Genomic DNA, 21,642 nt, shown 5'->3' with positions numbered 1-21,642 from the left:
TAAATGCCGCACTCGCACTGACTCAAACCATCAACTTTTCTGTAAAGTATTTGTGTATAATTAACTGTTATTTAACATGTTTTTTCTTGAATCCAGTTTTGCAAATAATAAAAATGCTGGAACCCTGTTGGATATTAGGATGAATATAATGTCATAACAAAAGAACAGTGCAGTTAAATGTGCTCGTTGAGAGTATTTCAGTGAACCATTTTATAGCCAGAGGCAGAACATTTCAACCTCCTATTTCTATTTTCTTTATTTTTTTTATAATGGTCTTCTGCACTTTTTGTACTCCATTGGCTTGGGCCACTGGTGGCCTCTTTGCAACAAATGTCCATGTGTGATTTGACACTATTCCGTTTTAACCTTAGAAAAACGTGTCTTCATTAGTGTCGAGGGTGAGCTGGAGGGTATCCCAGCTGACTTTATGATGAGAGGATACACAATGGACTGACTGACTGACAGTTGCAGAGCACATAGACCATTCCCACTCATAATTTCACCAATGGACAATTTAGAGCCAATTATCCTAACGTGCCTGCTAGTGTGGGAAGCAGCTGGAGAAAGCTGAGCAGGGATTCAAACCCTCGAAACTGTGAGGCAGACTTGCTAACCACTAGCCCACATTGCCCTTAAAAATATGTTGAACAAATCTACTATTCTAATCGTCTTTCTATTTGAACTAACTTTCCAGCTATGCGAAAACAGCGTTTTTCCGGATGGGCTGGTTTGGGATTGTTGGCAGAGGTCAACTATGCGCCATTGTGTTTGTTATCTGTTCGCGGTCCCTCTTCTTTGACGAGTTCAGCGTCGGGTTACGCTCCTTTAATGTCAGGCTCTTCACTTATCAATGTTGTTGCATTTGAAATGCATGGCAGGTGAAGGTTTATTGTTCAAAACTGGTGAGCTTGGACGGACGTAAAAGCAGCTTAAAAGCATGCGCAGGAAAAGAAAATGCTTCTCCAATTTTCATCCCCCCTCCTTATTTTTACCCAAAAGGCGAGGCACGAGGCAGGCGCTCTAGTTGCCTGTGAGCGATTGAGGTTACGCTCCTTTCCGCGGGGCTGCTCCGAGCCGACGGATTGGTCCTGGCGGCGGGGGCTTGAACTGCCTATGTGTCTGCATAACCTTGAGTTCACCCTGTCGCCGCAGGGACGCATCCGGCGCCTTTCTCGTTGTCCCTCGATGTTATTTTTTTCTTTTTTTTTTACTTTGTGTGTGTTTGTGCGTGCGTATGTGTGTGTGTCAGCCCACATGTGCTAGCAGGAGAGTTTTGTATGGGCTCCCTACAAGGCCTGAACCCCCCTTTCATCCCCACACCACCCCGCCGCTCTTTGGAGGAGATCTGATTTCCCTGCTCCAGGCGAGCAGAGAGAACAAGACAGCGCGTACGTGCGTCTGTGCTTTGCCGTGTGTGTGCGTGTGTGTGTGCGTGCTTTTCGCCTTGTGTGTGTGCGCACGCCGAGGCCAGGCAGACCTTCCCCATCTCCGCTCGGCGCTTTGAAAAACGAGGAAGGAAATCTCAGAGCAGCAGTTATTATTCATCCCTCAAAGAGAACGTGGCGGCGGCGGCGGAGGAGGAGGGGAAGGATGGAGGGAGGAAGAAAGGAAGAGAGGAAGGAAGGTGGAGGAAGAGTGGCGGGGGGGGGGTTTGTGGTGGTCGGGAAATATTAACGCTTATCGCGCTGTATTTTGCATCGCAGGATGTGTTGGTTCTCTCTTTCCTCCCCGCTGCTCCCGCTTTCCGACGCTGTCTTCCTTCCGCCTCTCAGAATAACTTTTGCGGCTTGGCGTGCGTTTTATTTTACACGCTATAACGTCGTCGGTGAAACGAGCCGGCGTCTCAGAAACAGAAATGTTCTGACTTATCTTTGCTTCTATGTGTGTTTACTTCCGTTTGACTGTGTGTGATTGAACAATGACAAAAACATGGACTGTCAAGTACCAATTCCCTGCCGACAGAAGTTGGGTACACATCCAGATTTGGTTTTTATGTTGTTGTTTTTTTAGACATCTTAATTTGTTAACAACTAAGAAACTGCATGATGAGGAAAAACAACTCCATTTTATTGGTCTAATAGTGTGCAGTGTCTAGAAACGTTCAACGCGCACACAATTTCGCTATTTGTCTACCAATCTTTCTGAATTATCTTTTCTCTTGACACCAGCGTGGATTCAAAAGGCAGTATCACCGTTTTGCAAAAATTTTTATCGTATGTCGTATGTCATGCCACTTTTGGTCTTCCTTTATCATTCCAATGCTGTAATAACGAAACAGGAAATCAGCCATTTTACTTTAAAGCGGCCATTTTGGGGCGAATTCTAGGGCTTGTACTTTAGAAAATTGTCGTATTGATTTTGAATAAAATATTTCTTAAATTTGACGATGATATATTTAGTCAGAAGCTAGTTAATGAAGCTATATTAGCAGGGTGTTAACATTGGGCCTAGCCATATTTGAGGGCATGCGTGGCGAGTGATGAGTTTGTCATGATGTATGAGCTTGTGATTGGCTTGAACAGAGATGACGGTCATTTTATCAAAATGTGTAGTAGAGAGGGAGTTGTTGAACATTTTGGAGACCTTTACCAACTGGTTCAAATGAACCATCGAACAAGGCCGTCTGATAGCAGGCGTGGCTTGTCTATAACGCTTCATTTCTAGTTTGATGCTGGTTGGTTAGCTGGTTCGAATGTAGTCACGACTGAAAGATCGAGTTTGATTGAAAAATTCAAATTGTCATGGGCCATGCATTTCCATCCAATTTTCTGACAATTTAAGAACAAACAAAAACATTTGTGATTTAACACAGTCAACATATTATGACAATAATTCCCTTTTGTTGGCAGCCTTATAGAGTGTGTGCGTCCCCGGTAGCGGTCGGTGTGTAACCGGAGACGAGAGCCCTGTAGCCATTCGTCTCCCGTCGCACGGCGGCAACGCTCCGCTATTCATCCCCATTTAGCGAGACCGCGTTGGCCTGCAGGATTGAGCGAAGAGCACGCTGGGGACCAGGGGGGAAGCGAGTGTGTGTGTGTGTGTGTGTGTGTGTGTGTGTGTGTGTGTGTGTGTGTGTGTTGCCCGTGCTCAGTCTGGACGCACAAACACGCCTTGCAACATGCGAAAATGAATATATAAGGACGGCTTGGCGACACATGGCGATAATTAGCACGTCGCAAATGCACCATATATAGTGAAGGCAATAAACATGCTATATGTATGCTCTATACTATGCATGCAGGCACAAGCAGGAAAGAGATCCTCTGTCACATGCTCATGGCCACTTTATTTTTGTGTGAGATGCAAGCACGCCCCGCACACACCCGCACACACGCACCGTCCGCTATATACCCCCCAACCCCCTACTACCACCACCACCACCACCTCCCCACCGCGCTTTCAGGCACGTCTTTAAATATTCATCACTCTGGCTGCTCTGAGAGTGCCGTAAACGCTGCCTCACACTCCGGGGAATCGCTAAAGCCCACTCTATCATCTGCTCTACCTCCCTCCCTCTCTCTCTCTCTCTCTCTTTTTTCGCTCTTTGGCTCGCACACATATTGTGGCACGACGCGCGCAAGGCTATACTCGTGCACAAACAGTCAAACGCCCAGCCCGTGCGATCGACTGGACACACGATGGTGTCGCTAAGTTAATCCTGAGAACTTATTCGGTGGGACGATTTGTGTTTGAGGAGCCAGCGTGTCCTCCTCAGCTTGCTCTTAAAGCCACCATTTGAAGTCACATGTCTGACACCGTGGGTTAAGGAACCCCAATGCAAATCACCGTCAATTTGGTTCTAATGGGTTGGAACGAAATCCCTGGAAGGTACTTGGCGTACAGTAACGGCTTGTTCCGTCAGGCGGCCACCACCTTTCTTTTTTACCTTAGCGTCACACCCATTTCATGGTTCTGTCGCCCAGGGTCCTCCCAAGTGAGCACATTGCATAATGACTGAAGAATCCTGAATTTGGATTTCAACCAAGGTCTACTGGGTTCACAGTCGGCCCTTGGTGTACCTACAGTCAGCTCCGACATATGTTTTGAGGTTACCGAGAGCAAACGTCGATGCTCGATTACAACCCGACTTACTGTTTAATGTTTACGGTCTTGAAATGTTTTCCATGCAAATATTGACCGTAATCATGACTTGACGACATCATGCCTATGGCGCATTCAGGCTTACGTGCAAACGATGTCACTGCCGTAGGAATCGAAATCCGTCGGGGACAAAAAGCCATAAATAACCCGCCAAAATGGTGTTGAATTGTACCACGATCATCATTGCCAAGTTTGAGTTTTCAAGGTCACTGTTCTACAGTACTATGTGACACTAACGTCTTGAATTTCTTTCATGTTTTTCAAGAATGAAATAGGCCTTGATATACATCTTGGTAAGAAAAGTCTGCATTTTTGCCACCATAACCAGACAGTGCACCAGACAGTGCGGGGGATTATCATTACATGTAGGACACAACTGGTAATGGCCAGAAATTATGTCGCTTCAAGTCTATTTGCTTTCTATTTGTTTTCTTGTCTTTCTTTTCTACAGCGAATGAATGAACAAGAATGAAAACATGATCCATTATTCAAAATCTGTTTTAAAAAAGATCCTAGTCCCAAACTGAAATTTCAGAATGTCATAGTGGTTTTGTTTTAATGTTCCACTTGTACACCTTGACCGTACCTCTTTTCACACCAAATTAAAGGAAAATTGGCGAATCGTTATTCTCTGAACGATTCCGGCATTTTGGTGCAGTTCAGTAAATAGCCTTAAATGCGGTCATGTTTCAAGAACGTTACGGAAATCCAGACAGGGCGTGCACACACCCCAACCTCACCCAGGAGTCAAGCGTTATCATGTGTTGAAGCGGAAAAATTCCTTTCATTTAAAGGGTTTCCATTGTCTCTTAAAAGGAGCGTTGTGGCCAGCACAAGAGCCTTGTTTTGGCATTTTGAACCGAATGATTCGTCTGGAGTGAAAGAGAAGGAAAAAAAAGAGAAGCGAGTCAGCCGAGGAGAAGAGGAAGTGCAATCAGGGTCAGGATGACTGTTTTGGCCGCCTTCAGCTCTCCGGAAGGAGGCTCTCAGGCTAGCAGACTCTCATTGGCGGCTCAGCGGATGTGTGACGCCACAAAGACGTCGTCCTGTATCAGCTCGCCGTGGTACGATTTGTAACGCTAAGTCCTCATTTTGACTGGTGTGTATCTAGCAAGCGGGATGGCAATAGCGTGTCAGACTAAACTACGAGAACCGCTAATATTTTGGGAGTTCTCCCGTTATATCATAGGTGGGTGTCAAAGCCACGGCCCGGGGGCCAGATACGGCCCGTCACATCATTTTACGTGGCCCGCGAAGACAAATTGTGCATCGGCAATATTGAAATTACAAATTATCTTCACTTTTAAATAATAGAGATACTGCTAGTAATTTTTATTACCATTCATCTTTTTAAAATATTTAAGCAGTTTTTACTAGTCTCAGAATTCATCAGTTTGTTGTGTAGCCTTTGACTTTCATAATGGAGGGAAGGAAACTACGACTACGATGTGGCCCGCGACAAAAAGGAGTTTGACACCCCTGCTTTACATAATGATGTATCGCTGTTGACTGCAATGCCTCTTTTTTCCAATTCTGGGAAAAAATGAAAGAAAAAACACTAACGGCTTTTAATCAGCTCTGAGTCGAAATCCACTGTGTTTTTATAATGGCATAGTTTTTGTTTTCTTCCTATCGCATTTCCGAGAAAAGTGACGATTCTGTCAACCACTGCTGAAAAGTGCAAAGAATCAGTTCTATTGGTACTACAAAACCCAACAGACCCAGATTCAAATTCTGTTTGAGAACCTCCTCCGTCAAGAATGAGGTCAGAAATGGGAAGCCTTTATTGTAATGCGTACATTTCTGGTCAGAAGCGGGATGCCTTTGAGGTGTGCGTTTCTGGAAAAGGCTGAATAATATCAAGCAAATTGCACTGCTTGGTGGAAATGATGCATTAGATGCACCCACAACACGATAACAGGAAAGCTGGTCTGACTGGCAGGGTGGAGAAGGATGGGATTTTGCAAGGAATCTGACATCACCAATGAAACGCTTCAATAAGTGCGACCAGCCTATTGTTGCGGTCTTGTCGGCTCGGCTTCCCGTGACCAGGTACGCATTTAAAAGTCGTCTGACATGTAAAAGCCAAATGTGAGGCTCGCTATTATTATTTGCCTTATAATCTTCACCATGTGGTTTCCAGAAAATGCTCTTTTAATACCTAAGAGTGGTCCAGATCTGTTGTTTTACTCTATAACCTGCAGAAAATAATGAAGCGCTCTTTCATGCATGTGGAAACGGGGCATTTGCAGCATCTGCAAAGCCATGACTGGAAAGACAGTTGGTCTGACACAACGGGATATTGGAAGAGATAAACGCCCTTTGTACGGAATCTAATGGGCAGGCAAGACAAGATGTCTGACACCTTCCGGCCAAGTGTGAGGTTTGCTGTGGGCAATTGACTAAAATTGTGTTTTATGTTTGTTCTATTCGTCATAAGGGGTACAATTTAGACAAAAGCCAACCGATTGTGGTTGAAATGTGTCTACTTCTTTACCACAAATTGTGTCACAAATGGATTGTCTCAGTTGTGGTGCATTCAGTAGATTGTCTTTTTGGTTCTATGATGTCATAGATGTTGGAATACTGTGTGGACTGATATTCTTTGACAAAGCGGCCCTGTGGGCGGGATTCCGCGCGGAATCTGATGGGCAGGCGAGGGGCCGACATGATCGATGAAGCGCTTCTTCAATAAGCGAGCCAGAGTGGCCTTCGAGACGCCGTCGATTTGACTTCCTGCGAGCCAGCGTGTGATTAAAAGGCGGCAATTGCTCTCAGACGAGTGACCTCCAGCACGTGTGGTGCCGTCCTCATTGTTCGACACCTGCCAGCCGAGTGTGGCACACACTTTATACACACACACACACACACACTTCATTTTATCTCCTTCTGGGCCTGTACGGCTTTTGAAAATGCAATAGACACAGGTTCAAACTTTGAATTTGCCATGAAAAATGGTGTCAGAAGTCCTTTGTCAAAAGCTGTACTTTTCCCATTATCTTCTGGAGAGTTCTCTTTCAACCCATGTTTAATAGTTTTAAAAGTCAGTTTTTCATCAATCTTGCAAACTCTAACCCTTTGGTATCAGAAGTGGGGCAGCCAACCGTTATTTCTGGAAATGCAGGATAAAATGTACATCTTGGTGGAAACGTGCAGTCGGGATATTAGCATAGCTGAATAATGGTAATGACTGGAAAGATCATTCGATTGGCATGGTGTCGTAGGATTTTGCACGAAATTTTATGGGCAGGCGAGAGACTGACATGATCGATGAGGCGTTTCTTGGGCAGCCTTGGAGGCACCGTAGCTTCATTTGACTTCCTGTGAGCCGGCAATGCGACGCAAAGGCAACAATCACTCTCAAGCAAGGGACACGCCATTCTCCTTGTCCGGCACGTACCAGCCAAGTGCAAGGCATGCTTGACTTCACGCATAGCCACAAACACACATACTACATCTTCTTTTTATCTCCCTCTAGGCCTGTACAAAGTTTGACAATCCGGGTACAGATTTGCTTTGTTCTGAAAATAGTTTTAAGAGTGGGTTGCCTCAGTCGTAAGCCGCACATTAATATTCTGTTCCAGACAATTCTCTGACGACGAAAGCTTCAAAATGGTAGAGATTCATTTTTGGGCTACCCTTGACCAGTTTTGAAAATCTACTCGATCTGGTTCAAATTTGATGTGATGGTATTAATGCATGAAAATTCATATTGGACGTTTATATTATTCAATCCACAAGAGAGCAAAATGAGTAAAAAAAAAACGTTTTTTCGCTGTGCACGAAAGGCCGATCTACGGCAAGCGGCTCTCCAATGAGTCAATGACGCCTTCAAAACTGATTTGTCACCAATGAAAATACCCTGAGAATGTCACTCTTGGTGGCTAACTGCTAATGCACGCTAATGCTAAAGGTTTATACAATATTGGTGAAAACCAAACAATTGGCATTTTTTGTTGTACCATTGATCCACCCCCGGCTGCTGAATAGTTGCCAGTCCGTGAAAGGTACGAACTTGCTACGGTGGAAAAAAAATGCCTTAGCCGCTAGGTGTATTTTCAAAGGTTATTACACTGATGTACAATTTGAAACAATATAGTAGAATTAATTAAACTAACATTTGGCATGCTGATTCTAATATGAATCCGTTATTTTCCAGCACCCCAAGCTTTTCTCCACACTTTACCAGAGTCAAATTCCACTGATTAGCTGTAGTAAGTCTTGCCATCTTATTATTATTGGACTCTTTTGGAAACCTTTTTGTGCCAAGGTGTGTGCAGCTCCCAATTGGTAAAAAGAAAACATAGTATAAATTAAGAAGATGAGTTCTGGCTTTTTTCTTAACCTTGTAAACATGGGCATACATACCACTGTTGTAAGTTGTATTTTTATGCTTTTTTTTTTAGTGTTTTATTTACATACATAGACATTTAAATCACAGGGCTCAAAAACTTGAAACGATAGAGTAAAACTGAGATCAGTTTTGGATTCCGCGGCCAATGAATACTGTGGTGACGGCGTTCATTTGATTTCCTGTACGCCGGCATGCGATTAAAAAGCGTGGATGACTCTCAGGCGAGCGACCTCCGGCGCGTGCGACGCCGTCCTCGTTGGCCGTCACCTGCCAGCCAAGTGCGAGGCACGCTTGACTACACGCACACACACACTTTGACACACATTTATGCACACATCAGCCTGGCCTGGCATCGCCTGCAGACACGCTTCCCACCACTGCCTCCCTCATTCATCTTTCATTAGCGCGGCGCTCGCGAGAGAAAGCGGCGCACACGCTCGCACTCTCACACATCCACCCTCCCTCCCTCCCTCTATCGCGTTTCGCCCGTAATCTCCTAGTTTGTCTCGCTCGTGTCTCGCAATCTGTCTTTTTTGATATCACTCCTCCTTCGCTGCCTCCTTCTTCTTCCTGTCGCCTCGGCCTCGCTCGGTGCTTTCACCTCCCCCAGGGGCCTCTCAGCGCCATCTCGCTCTCTCTCGAGGGCCCTCGTTCCCCTTTCGCAGCCTTGCTCTTGCACATTCTCACCTCTCTTGTGTTCTTCCTCTTCCACCACCTACCCCCCCCCCCACCTTGTCCCCCCTTCTTCCTGTGCAGCGCCGTTTTCTGACACTCGTCTCTACAAACCCCCCGCCGCCGCCGCCGCCACCCGCCCCCGTCTCGCTCGCTCGCTCGCTCTCTCCCTCTATCTTGCTCGCCCGCTCTTTCTTCCTTTCATTTCGCTCTCCCTCGATGGAGGGGAAAGGCTCTTTGCCTCTAATTGCGGCTGTTCCGTTGCCATGGTGCATGTTGCTCGGCGCTGCGCTCGTTTGTGTGTGTGCGCACGCGTTCCTGCGTGTGCGCGCGTGTGTGTGCGTCTGTGTGTGTGTGTATGTGTTTGTGTGTGTGTGTGTGTGTGTGGCAGGCAGATGATTGCTTGCTGCCAGCTCTCGTTTCCCGGACGCCGATCGCGTTTCTTTGCGGCAGCAGGAGGGGGGGAAAAAATGAGATGCCAGAAATAGCCGCCTCACGCGCACACACACGCACACACGCTAGTTTTGCTCTCACCGCTGTGGCGTTCAGAAAAGCGCACACACAAATGCACATTCACCGCCTTTTCCTCTCCACCTGACATCCGCGACGCATGTGACCCTCTCACATGCACAGATCTATTTGTGTGTGTGTGGGTGTGTGTGTGTGTGTGTGTGTGTGCGGGCGTGTGTGTTTGTCCTGCAGAGGTTGTGTGGGGACTGCTGATTTATTTCACCTTTAATGGGAAGTGAAATGAATGTGAGCAGCAGCTGCGCCGCTCCTCTTGAGATACGGCGGTTAAGGCTAACCCAGAAAACACGCGGCGCCGCTGCTCCGCTCGCAGCCAGGCCGCCGCCACCGCTTTCATTAGCCGGCGCGTTAAGACCCTTAAGACTTGACACGGTCGCCCTCGGGTTGGCAGGTCGGATGCGGCTCGCTAGGCCGATTTTCAACCTGTTGCCAACACTGCGCTGGGTGGGAGGTATTCTTTCTTCTTCCCGTCACAACTTTTTCCAAAGGTATTTTGGAAGGTAAGTGGCGACAGATTAATAGAAAATAAACCTTCCAACCTTCTGCCGCAAAAGAGGATAAAAGGGGATTATAAGAAGATTTGCGAAGAAATCTACATAATCATCTCCTGCGCTTGTTCACCTGCAGTTCTGTCTGAGGCTTTTTTTGTGGTTCCAGTCAGAAACGAGAAACCTCAACAATGAACAAATACCATTCGCGTGGGAATAAAAGATGAGACTTGACTGGCCTGTACAGAGGCTGTTTTGTTTACTAGCTCATTGCGCACCATTCGTTTTAAACCGAGGACCCCCTGGATCGAAATGTTTCACGTGTCAATGTTCAAAAGTGGATACTCCCTGATGCTATTTCTCGGACCTAATGCAGGCTCCAGTGAGATTAGGAAAATGGAGTTAGCCCACTATACTGCAGTCCACCCTTCCTGCCCCCCCCACAACTATTGTTCTTGATGGGTTTTTACAATATATTTAATGATGTGAAAGGAGAGTCACAATCAGCAATGTATTTTTTTTAGCTGTTTATTGAATGCCAGGAGATCAGCAATGTTAAACACAATGAGCTCACTCACAAAGGAGCTGCTGTCTGCCACAGCTCACACTCACACGTAGTCAGCTACATCACATGCCTCTCCACCAGGCCCCACTTTTTAATTCCATGAAAGAAAGTTGTTTAAATTCTCTATCTGACATTTTTAGACCCTGCTGTATCCTAACATTTGAAACAGATTGATAAAAAAGGATCTGCTAATGAATGTCTGGACTCGTAAAAACACATCTTTGGGAGTGAATGAGTTTTAAAATGGTCTCTCTGTATTGTGGATTTCCACTTTTTGCGAGTGGGGATGGATCATATCCCAAGCAATACATGGGACTTTACTATATTTTGGTTACTGCTTGAGAACAAACAAATATGGAGGAAAAACTGTCACCAAAGAGGCGCCTCATTGGCTGATAATAGAATAAAATTGTTCTTTTATTACGGATGACCAAGCTGCAGGCAACATGCGAGTAGCCCAGGGATGGCTTTCCAAGTGGTGAAGTCAACCGCTGTGGCCGCTTATTTCCGCCCCCTCGCACCAAAATCACCGTAAGCGTCGTACACATTGATTCCCTGGCTAATAGATCAATGAAAAAAACATTAGGGACACGCTAACCCTGCGTGGAGGACTAATACGGGGTTAATCCAGGGTCAATTGCTGGCCAGCATCCTTCGAATTTCTTCCCAGCGAGGCAAAGCAGCCTTGAGCGGGTCGAATGGAAGAGCCAAATTGGCGATAGATGCACGGTGGCGGGGAAATGTGTACACAAGCAAACGTGGATAGGATGGCGAGGATTTGGACGGGATGAGCAGGAAACGGCGGCTCGGAGTCGGAACGGAGCGCTCCGCCACTTTTCCGCCTCTCTGCTTCTCGCCGCCCTTGTAAAGTGCTGTGTGCTGTCGAAGCGGCAGCCAAGAATGTGTCAGCCCAGACGTCTCGCGCTGCCTAATGGGCTCTTAAACGCTGATATAAAGCTCGCCTCGCTCCTTTTCGCCCTCCCCCGTTTTCCTCCGGCTCGCCACCCCTCCCTCTCCCTTTTTTTTTTGCCGCCCGCGACGCTCGCTCTCATTACCTCTCGTTTTCACCCTTCCTTCTCGCTCTGTCACTCACTTGTCGTCTTCCTCGCGCTTCCTTCCGGTTGATCTGTCAACCTCACGCTCGCTGCCTTTTCCCGTTCCCCCCCCCCCCCCCCCCCCCCACACACAGCCGGTTCTGTCTTCGTGGGCGCCATCCTTATCTTAACATTTCAGGATGGACGACTAGAAAAGACAAAAATAAACACACGCTAATGTTAGCCCACCCTGTTGCTGGGCTTTAGCGCTGGATTGTCTCTTGGTGTATTTTATTGGCATTGCTCATCCCTCATTGGCCAAGCACATTCTTCATTGTAACATTTGACGGCTAGACGTGACAAAAATAACACCAATGCTAATGTTAGTTTACGCTATTTTCACATGCTATTATTCAGTTCCTGGTCATTTGGTGAATCAATGTTGCCATAGTAACTATTATCCTACAACTTGATTTTAAAACTTAACATTGTGCCGCTGTGTTCCGCCAGGCTCCACAACGCCCTTTACCCACTGGATCCGTCGTTCTCCCTCACTCTGTTGCACGTGCTATCGGCTCCACTTCATGGCTTGGCCAACGCCTTCGTCTTTGGTCTGGATCGGGACTGGCGGAGCCTACTGAGTCCCACTGGCATGCAGGTATGTGTCAGTTGCATCTTTTTTTGCTTGTTTTGTCGATCGGATTATCAAAATTGCGATTTATTGTGTCATGTTCTGTTGTATTACAGTTTTGATATTCAAGTTTCAAATCACAATTTTGAGGCTGTCCATGTATGCACATTTAACGTCAAATTTTATGCCACAATTTTTCATTTTAATATAATGTCAATCTCAGTGCGAGGGGTCCTTGGTTTACAATGAAGTAACCCAAATTTGTTTGTTGAGTTAGTCTGTTAAGGGCGTCACACATCCCTGCTAAGGTCAATTCTAATCACTGCTCATTTAAGACTACATTTATACTGTATTATTACCAACTCGGATTTTTTAGTCAAACCCTTATGTACTCATTTATGTACATCACAAAAACAAAAGCCACTTCTGATGTGAAGGGAACACAACACTGTCATGATGTGACACACATGCACACAAAACATGACATCGAATGACAAAATATGTCAAGTCGGCAGTTTATGTACTTACGTAAATATAGTTCGGAGTGAGCTTATGTCCATATACGAAAAGTGGGCCGGGTTGGATTTGAAAACTTCGGAATTGTACCGTTCACACTGCATGAAAAAAATCAAATATTGTATATTGGTAAAAAAAAAAATCGGGATTGAGGTGCAGTGTAAACATTGTCTGAACGACCATTCTAAATGTGTTTTATTGTCTATTTAAAAAACATTTATTTGTTTTGGTGATGTATGGAAACATATGTCATTGGACGTATTAGTTTAATTTCACCCAATTATTTTACTGTCACGCAGTGAGATTTTCCATGTCTGCTGCAAAATATCTATCCACCCCTGGAGACATACAGCTGCTATCCTGTCCTGTCATTGGTCGTGCAGATTTGTTGGTCGCAACGCTGGAAAAGACTCAAACTAACACAAATGCTAGGTCAATGATGAGTCACTGTTACGCACCAGACATCAGTGCAGGGAGCGTGGGTCCAGAGCGGGTGTGAATGTGACTGTAAATCGTTTCCTATCTCCGTGTGCTCTGTGATTGACTGGCGACAAATCCAGTCCAGTTTTATCGACAATGGATGGATGGAAGCATACGTTAACATTGGCTTAGCCTGTTGCGCTTGACTCAGGATGCTTAAACTGTGACATCTCCACTTTGCTCTCTTTTATGAAAGTTAAAGAACGTACGTCTTCTCTTTACAAGAAAAAAATGAAATAGTCTATTTGGGGGGGGCATTAGATTTCCCCCGCCCCAAAATCATATTATTTTCGCTAAAAAGTGTTGGGAAAATATTGTGTGATAACAGCTTTTCTCCACTCTCCTTTTGCTTAAAATATAGGCGACACTTCCAAAGCTGTATCATATTAGTACCGTAATTTCCGGACTATAAGTCGCACCGGAGTATAAGTCGCACCAGCCATAAAATGCCCATAAAAGTGAAAAAAAACCATATATATGTATATAAGTCGCTCCTGAGTATAAGTCGCCCCCCCACCCAAACTATGAAAAAAAAACGCGACTTATAGTCCGAAAATTACGGTAGTCGTCCACCGTGGCAAGTACAGAAAGCTACACTATCACAAGTTTGTGCTAGTAAAAAAAAAAAATCATCCCTGGGCTCACTTTTTGCCACTTTTAGGCGACCGCGTTCTGACGGAGGATGTTTGCACATTTGAACCGTCGTCGCCTGCACTTCAATAAACACCGCGATCAATAGCGCTCCCCACTGATTTGTCTCAATCTAGCAACATTGACAGTATTTGCGGATATGAGCCAGCGCTGATATCGAACCACGAGAGGCGGGGGATGAAGTAGTCTCTTGTCTTCGTTTCCAACGCACAAACACACGCGCGCACTCGCACGCGCAGTCTTTGTCATCCAGTCAGTATCGCCAGCCAGGCTGATAAGCGGCCATGAGCACAAACTGGAAGAGAAGAATGTGTGGTATGACCTTCAACGCAAATGTCAATGTTTCGGCGTGGCGAGCGGGGGCGCGAGGGAAAGAAGACAACACAAGTGAAATGGAATCGCGGCGCCTTCGTAAATCACGGAGAAAATGATGTTTGTGTCAGGGAACGAGGGTACGGAAATCGGCGACGGCGCGCCCGCCCGCCCGCCCGCACGCACGCACGCGCCAGTGCCAGTCAGACAGGCTCCGTGTGCGTTCGTGACTAACAGCCGGTTGTTATTCATCTTGGCATGCGACTCCCAGCAGCCCCCCCTCACATCAGGTGCGAGATTGGCGGTGGCGAGGGGGAGAGAAAGGGGGGGCGACAGGGAGGTGGTGACGGCGGGGGTGGGCGCTTGCGAGAGCGTCAAAACATTCCTTCCTCGGCGCAACGAATCTGCGCTTTCATCAGACACCTCATCGCCAGCTCCCTCCCCCCAACCCACTATCAGCCTTCGTAGCAGCCGCTGGCTCTCTCGCTAGCTCTCTCTCTCTTTCTGCCTTCCTCGTTCTTGCTCTGCAGCCTATATTCGGCCTTCACGCGCCTTTCCAGGCAGCTTCGCATTCTTTCAAATTGGCAAACGGCAAACATTACACCTTCGCTTGACGTTCATTTAGTAAGCTAATTTAGTAGCTAGCTAATTAATCAGAGTACTGTGTATTGACTAGTGTTGGCAAATGTAACGTATTCTTGCAGCAAAAAAAAAAAAATTGGGAATTTAAATCCCCTTGAGCTAGAAAGACATTGACAGGTGTACTGCCCAAGTTCTGGCAAACTGATCCGTAAGGGTTGGATAATATGGCCCGCTTGACAACTGCCTACGTAAACTCTGCTTTGTGCAACCGAGGTCTTGTGGTCACGTCTTCCAAAGGTGACTCATCATTGGTGAAAAAGTCAAAGTAATTTGACTCGACAACCCCACCTCATTTCTCCCTCAGGTTCTAATCAATACAGATTTCTTACGTTGCACGTGGTAAGCAATTGATATAATTCCAAGGTGGAAAGTATGCAAATGAAGAATATTTCTCTGGGGCTGTTGTTCTAACAGCAGATTGTACAACCATCACCTCCGCTTTTAACGACATTTGGCTGCAGGCGCTTCCGCTTTGTTTTCGTCCACTCCAAGCAACGACTTGTTTTTTCATTTATGAGCAGCGTGAGACCCGATTGCAACAGCCTTTTGGGTCATTTCGCGGCTAACTAACGCCATTGGCAATCACTCGAGGGTTCGCCATCAGCCACAAGCCATCTTCTGAGCCCCGTCGTTGCCGTCCAAACGTAGGCCACGTGTTTGGACCATGACTATTCTCGGAAGGGAATAAAATGCCTCCTTTGTCGTCTCTAATCACCAAGCAGCAATCTCGAAAAATGTTGCTGATGTGCGCAAGATCAGAGGGTTATTTGTAATTAGCTCCTTATCTGATGGTCTAAATGTCAGCCTACCAATGTGATGTGTTCAAAGCAACAACCCGGACTGAACTCGAACCTTCTCAATGCTTTTTTTGTTCGTTTATTGCTTTCTTTAGCGCACACTTAAACTCCAAAGTAGCAATTTCTCCTACATACATTCATCTTCAGTTTAGATGGATGACATGAAAGACATTGACAGGTGAACTGCTCTAGTAGTTCTGGCAAACTGCAGAGATGTGACTTGCTGACAAAGTTCAGCTTTTCTCCTTCAACCATTGGTGTCATCGTTTAGTTAATGCACCGGTCATCTAAATGGGAACTGTTGCTCTGTTAAAACAAGTGCAGCTGAGGTGGTTCGGAGTTGTTAAGTGTGTTCAAATTCTTTGAGGCAACTGTGAAACATTAAATCAATAAACATCTTACAAAGCCATCTTATTGTCTAATTAGATATTGACTTTGTGCCAACTAGTATATAGCTCTATATATAATAACATAACATTGAAGTTTTTCCACCAAATGCCCCATATGTAGTGGACGGTCCCCTTCAAATCTAAACGGACAAAATTAGGCGCATTTCACAGCAATGTTTTTTTTTTTTAATGGATCCTGTTGTTTCACGTCTATTGATAAAAACGGATGGTTTTTTTTTCACAACATTCTAGGGTGGTGGGGGCTACTGAGTGATTTAGGGATGGGGGTTGCGGCATATGAAATATGTCAGTTTCCACCAGAATCGTAAAAGGCTCACAGGCAATTTCTTTGGTGGAATAAAAACAAGAAGTCGTTTCAAGAGGGCTTGGCACCGCTTTCTCTGGCTCTAAGAATAGGACAGCATTCCAGGAGTCCCCTGAATAAATTGAAAGAACAAAACAGAACAACGTCATGTCTCATACAGTAGTCAAGCAGTGAGTAGAATAGCACCGAGCAAAGACCCGAATGTTAGCAGTGAAAGAAAATGTTTGTTAGCATCGATTGCTTCCATTTGTGGACGTACAGAACAATTTACAGGAAGACTGCATTGCAATGTACTGTTTTGTCATAAGGGCTCAAAAAATCAATGAGGCGGTATAATTTGTAACTTTATCTGCATCAAAGGTGAATTTAAAATATTCATTCTACTAACAAAATGAACCACTAAACAAAACACAAACGCTTTAGCCTCTTTTACCACAATATAAAAAATGCATTGAAAAAAAGAAAAGACCCGCTGTCAATGTTAATTTCACAGGCCCTGCCACTGAGTTCCGAACACATTTTCCATTTAGTCAGACAAATCAACGCTGATTGAAACGTAGCCTCCCATTAGCGGACTTTACAAATTGCGGCCATTAAGGAAAGTGCCTGACCCAAATTGTCTGTAAAGCCATAGTATGATATACTGTTCTTTCGTCAGACAATCCATGGATGGATGGACGGATGGACGGATGGACGGATGGATGGATGGATGGATGGATGGATGTTCTGACTAGAAAGAGCCAGGGAACTCTTCAGAATTCTAATTTTTTTTCATCAGTGATGTGCTCCTTGATAGGTCCTGCTGTTTTGGTTAGCAGCAGCCTTGCAACAGGCTCACCAACGCTCGAACGTCTGTGTGCTAACAGTTGGGGTAATTATAGTTGGTACCCGTTTTCTGAAGTGAAAAAAGAGGCATCTGTTTTTAGGGAGGCTTTAGTGGATGACGCACCCAGCGACTAAGTGGCGCATGGCGTCTACAGTATTTGTGGCTCTTTGTGTCCAATGAAATCCCATTTACAAGGCTTTTTACTGCTGGTGGGAAACTTAAAAAGAAACTTTATTCCATTATGGCATTTTTAAAGAAACTAAGATCGTTTAGGACAAATGTACAATTTCTCTATCACTTTGTGTGCGTGTGTCTAATACCAAATGTTGAATTTGTGGCTGGCTTTGGCTATGAGGAATATTCAAGAGGATCTTTCAGATATCAAGAGCTCTTTTCACACTGCATTCCTGAAACGCGTGTGTTCAAGGATAATAAGATCCGTCAGTGACAAATGCTTTTATAACAAAGGGGTGTGGACACTTTTTCTCAGGTGTTAAACATCATTCTTTGGTCACTGGCATCATTACACCGCATCGGTCCCATAAGTACAGGACAGAGAGTCAAGGAAAATCTGTGAAAATGTTGCCTGTGGGACTTCTTTACTAAAATCCCAAATAGCGAAATATAGATTTACTAAAGATTAGCATATGCACAAACTGGCCGAAAAACTAGATTGCTCATTGCAAACAGATGTGACGGCTGATCGACTAGCTGCGCAAAATTGTCAGAGATAAAACGTGCTGGCAGAGTTTGTGACTTTAAATTCAATGTCTGGAAGACGTGCAGAAATTGGCATGTACAGTGGTAGCAACACGACAAGACCACTCGTGAACATTTTTGAAATGCCACAAACAGAAAATAAACACGAGGCATCATCTATTGAGCAATGCAGTTTTAAGAGATTCAGAATGATCCAAGGGCTGACTTGGACAAAATCACAACGAAGACTCATGCCATTTGCTGTGCCTTTACTGTGGATTCTGCAGTATTAGACTCCACAGGCTCCCATTTGCTGCGGAAAATGGAGCTTTTCTCACTTCCTTTCTCCGGCGTGAATTTTTTTGGTGTACCATTTTGCTGTGGAAAACCGGCCGCCTTAAGCCGGTAAAACGCGGCGTCAGACGTGAAGATATCAATCCCCCCCGATCCCAGGTGATTGTGAACTTTGTGTGTGTCTCAGCTCGCTCTACAGTCACGGCTGTGTGACAGGACCCGGATCGGCGAGTATCACGCCGGGACCGTGCAATACACCCAAGCCGACTTGGCCGACCTGAGCGACGACGAGGACGACGAAGACGCCAACACGCTCTTCTACGCGCCTAACATGACCCTGAAAGACCGAGGGCCCTGAGGGAGACAAAGGCGGCGAGGATCGGCGGCAGGAGGAGGAGCAGGAGGCTTCTTGACAAAGAGAAATGTGGTGGATTAGAAAGCGAGAGGGAGGCAAAGGAGGTAGGCAGAGAATGGAAGGCAAGATTGGAGGCAAAGTCAGGCAGATAGAAGCCGGAGATGAGCTGTCAGGTTCCATTATTAATCCCCATCCTTTACTATTTAATATCCTAAAGACGCGCGCGCGCACACATACTGAGCAGGGCCGCCTGCAATACCACAACCCCGGGACGAAAAAAAAAGCTCCTTGTGGTGTTAAAAAGGCTTCCTTCCGCTGCATCCCCGAGGTCTTAAAACATTCCTCATCACTGCCCCCAGGACTCCCTCAATCCGCACTTTTGGCACACCACCAAGATGGAGGGGAGAGGGAAAAAAAGAAGGGGGGAAAAAAACGCTGAAAGGCAATCATAACAAGGTGCAATTACCTTTTCACCTCTCTGCAGGAGAGGTGCTGGAAAAGCAGGCCTTTTTAAAACGTTGGCGCCTGCCGCTCGCTGGCACACGCGCGCATAATTCACGCATTCTGGAGCACGACGACTTCCTCGCTTATTTATACATGAGCCTGGTGCACAGTGGCAAATAAGCATCCACGTTTCCTGCCTTGGACAGTATTTGTTCCTTTTGCCTCAAAAAGCACGCATGTCAAGGTTGTTGTTTTTTTGGTATTTTATTTTCAACTACTGAAAAAATGATCACTGTGACTAAATCTCATTGCCCATAAAAATGTTAGATTTTTCAATGTGCATTCATTTGAAAAAAAAGCATTAATTTCAGTTATATCCCCAAAATACGTTCTAACGTTGGCTAACGTTTCTATGAAGCTTAGAATGTCGAAGAAGCCTCACATTGACACGGGATGTTGACATCAGCGTAATTCAAAGGTTAATAGCTAATTTAGCTTCCATTTAGTAGGCTCTGCGAAATGCAACCTTTTTGACGACGATTGGTCGAAAACCAAACAGTCATTATTCAAAGTGTCAGCATACACAAATCAACATCCTGTCATGACATCATATTGTAGACATGTGGTTTTACCTTTGTGGAAAAACACGTGTTTTTTTCTGTCTGAAAATCTGAGAAAGTCCTTATTGTATTTCTCTGCCCTTTAAATGTTCAGAAACCAGGTCACAGATCTGCTTTGTGTGCAACAGTTCTTGAGCTCTCAAAGTGGTCAAAAATGGTGTTCATTCAATTTTGATCTTACTTGTATGTTACATTTATATTTGCCTTTTAGATCCAACACCATTTTAAAGACATTTAGCAGTTTTATGAATGGAAGCTGATTGTTTTGTCCATTTGTTTTTTTCATACGCAGTATCAGAAAGTACTGTTTTTGAAGCAGCCTTTAAAGACACTTTTGGCCACTACCCTCGAAGCTAATTTCATTCAGCAAAGTGAAATCAAATTATATTGTGAGTAGAACCACAAATAGAAAGTCTCAAGACACCATGCCTAAAAACACACAAGAAGTCTGTCATTCTGATTTCAAGCAGTCATTTTTGGTTTAATTTCCAATTTCTCAATGGTCCTTAAAAAACAGCTTGTCCCAGATGTTTTCTTCAATTGCTTCTAAATTTGAACCACAGATACAAGACATTACGTTCTCGTCATGTGTGTCCATCATCAACTGGTGACAGGCCATACAATACGAAACTCTGAGCTCCCCAAGTTAAGAGGTCAAACAAACATCTCGTTTCTTCTGAAATAAAGTCATAAAGCAAGTGCAACATTTGAAACATGTGTTTTGCCCTTTGGGCAATGACGATAGATGTTTTATATTTTTTTTATATATGCCAAAATGCTACTTCTCTTTGTTATACTGTATTTATAAAAGCATTGTATGGTCAAATTTACATTCTATTTTTGTATGTGCCTGTGAAGAAGGTGGTCACTGTGCTGCTCAGCCTTATGAAAAAGAAACACCACCAAATTCTTGGGGATTTTTCCTTGTCCATACAAAAAGGTAAATTATGGCACGTGGCGAGCGGTGCCTAGCAACAGCCCCTGCTAGTCCACTATCTCACGGACTGTGTCGGTGCTAGCGAACTGTGATTGGCAGCCTAATCATTTAAATTCAGCTTCCATTTTGTTGTTGTTTTTTTAAAGGCAGCTGCCGGCGTCAAGTGACCGCTGTCACTCGCCTTTTCCTGACGAGTTGAACTAATGACCCGACACTTGACCCCTTTTCACCCCCTCGAGCTGTTGAACTTTCCCGCCGGGTGTCAGTGACACTGCCGCGCGACTGAGTTTGCAATTTGACGCAGTTTGGCCACCATCTAACTCCAATACACACACTGACTTGCATCCTTTTTTTTTTTTTTTCTTTTGGCACCGTCGCTGGCTTGACTTGACTTGCCCTCGATCAAATAAATGAGCAGCTGAGATGTTTCATAACAAAGCTGAACCTCAGAGTGTTTATTCCATTCACACAGTGCTGTCTCTCAACAACATGGGCTTTGCAAAGTGTGCTCAAGTGGGTTTGTGAGCCTAAATGCGATATATTAAACTAGTGATTCCCAATACAGGGTATTTATTACTAGTTGCATACGGGCACCTTCTTGTGGTATACGAAAGATTCCCTAAATTAAGTCCATTAACACATGAACTAAAGTCAAACAAATTCTAATGAAGCTTTTAGCTATGCAAGCTTGTTTGACTACATTCGCGTTTACTCTTTACTGGTTTGTTTAAAAATTGGGGGCGGTGCACATTAACATTGTTGTTGTTTGAGATATTTTTATTGTTGAAATTTTTAGTTTTTCTATATTCAAGCTAGAGTTCCAACTGTGCATAATGGTATCGTGTCTTACAGTAATATTAAATACATTTTGTAGGAGTGAGTACCGTATTTTCTGGACTATAAGGCGCACCGGACTATAAGGCGCACCTTCAATGAATGGCCCATTTTAAAACTTTGTCTTTATGTAAGGCGCACTGGACTA

The 21,642-nt window shown here is 44.9% G+C and overlaps 1 protein-coding gene across 4 annotated transcripts in view; it reads left to right on the top strand.

Moving 5' to 3' along the window:
* Positions 1-21,098, top strand: part of si:dkey-100n23.5 (cyclic AMP receptor-like protein A) — a 77,874-nt gene extending 56,776 nt beyond the window's left edge. For all 4 annotated transcript variants that reach the window (XM_037280947.1, XM_037280945.1, XM_037280944.1 and 1 more), the window contains 2 exons: positions 12,253-12,400; positions 18,492-21,098. In XM_037280947.1, coding sequence (XP_037136842.1) covers positions 12,253-12,400; positions 18,492-18,662 — 319 coding nt within the window. In that variant the 3' untranslated portion in view covers positions 18,663-21,098. The remainder of the gene's footprint in view (positions 1-12,252; positions 12,401-18,491) is intronic.
* The last annotated feature ends 544 nt before the right edge of the window (positions 21,099-21,642 follow it).

This window comes from Syngnathus acus, chromosome 21 (assembly GCF_901709675.1).
Source record: "Syngnathus acus chromosome 21, fSynAcu1.2, whole genome shotgun sequence".
Classification (NCBI taxonomy): Eukaryota; Metazoa; Chordata; class Actinopteri; order Syngnathiformes; family Syngnathidae; genus Syngnathus; species Syngnathus acus.
Note: the sequence above shows the minus strand (reverse complement) of the source record. Positions and strands in the feature narration are given on the sequence as shown.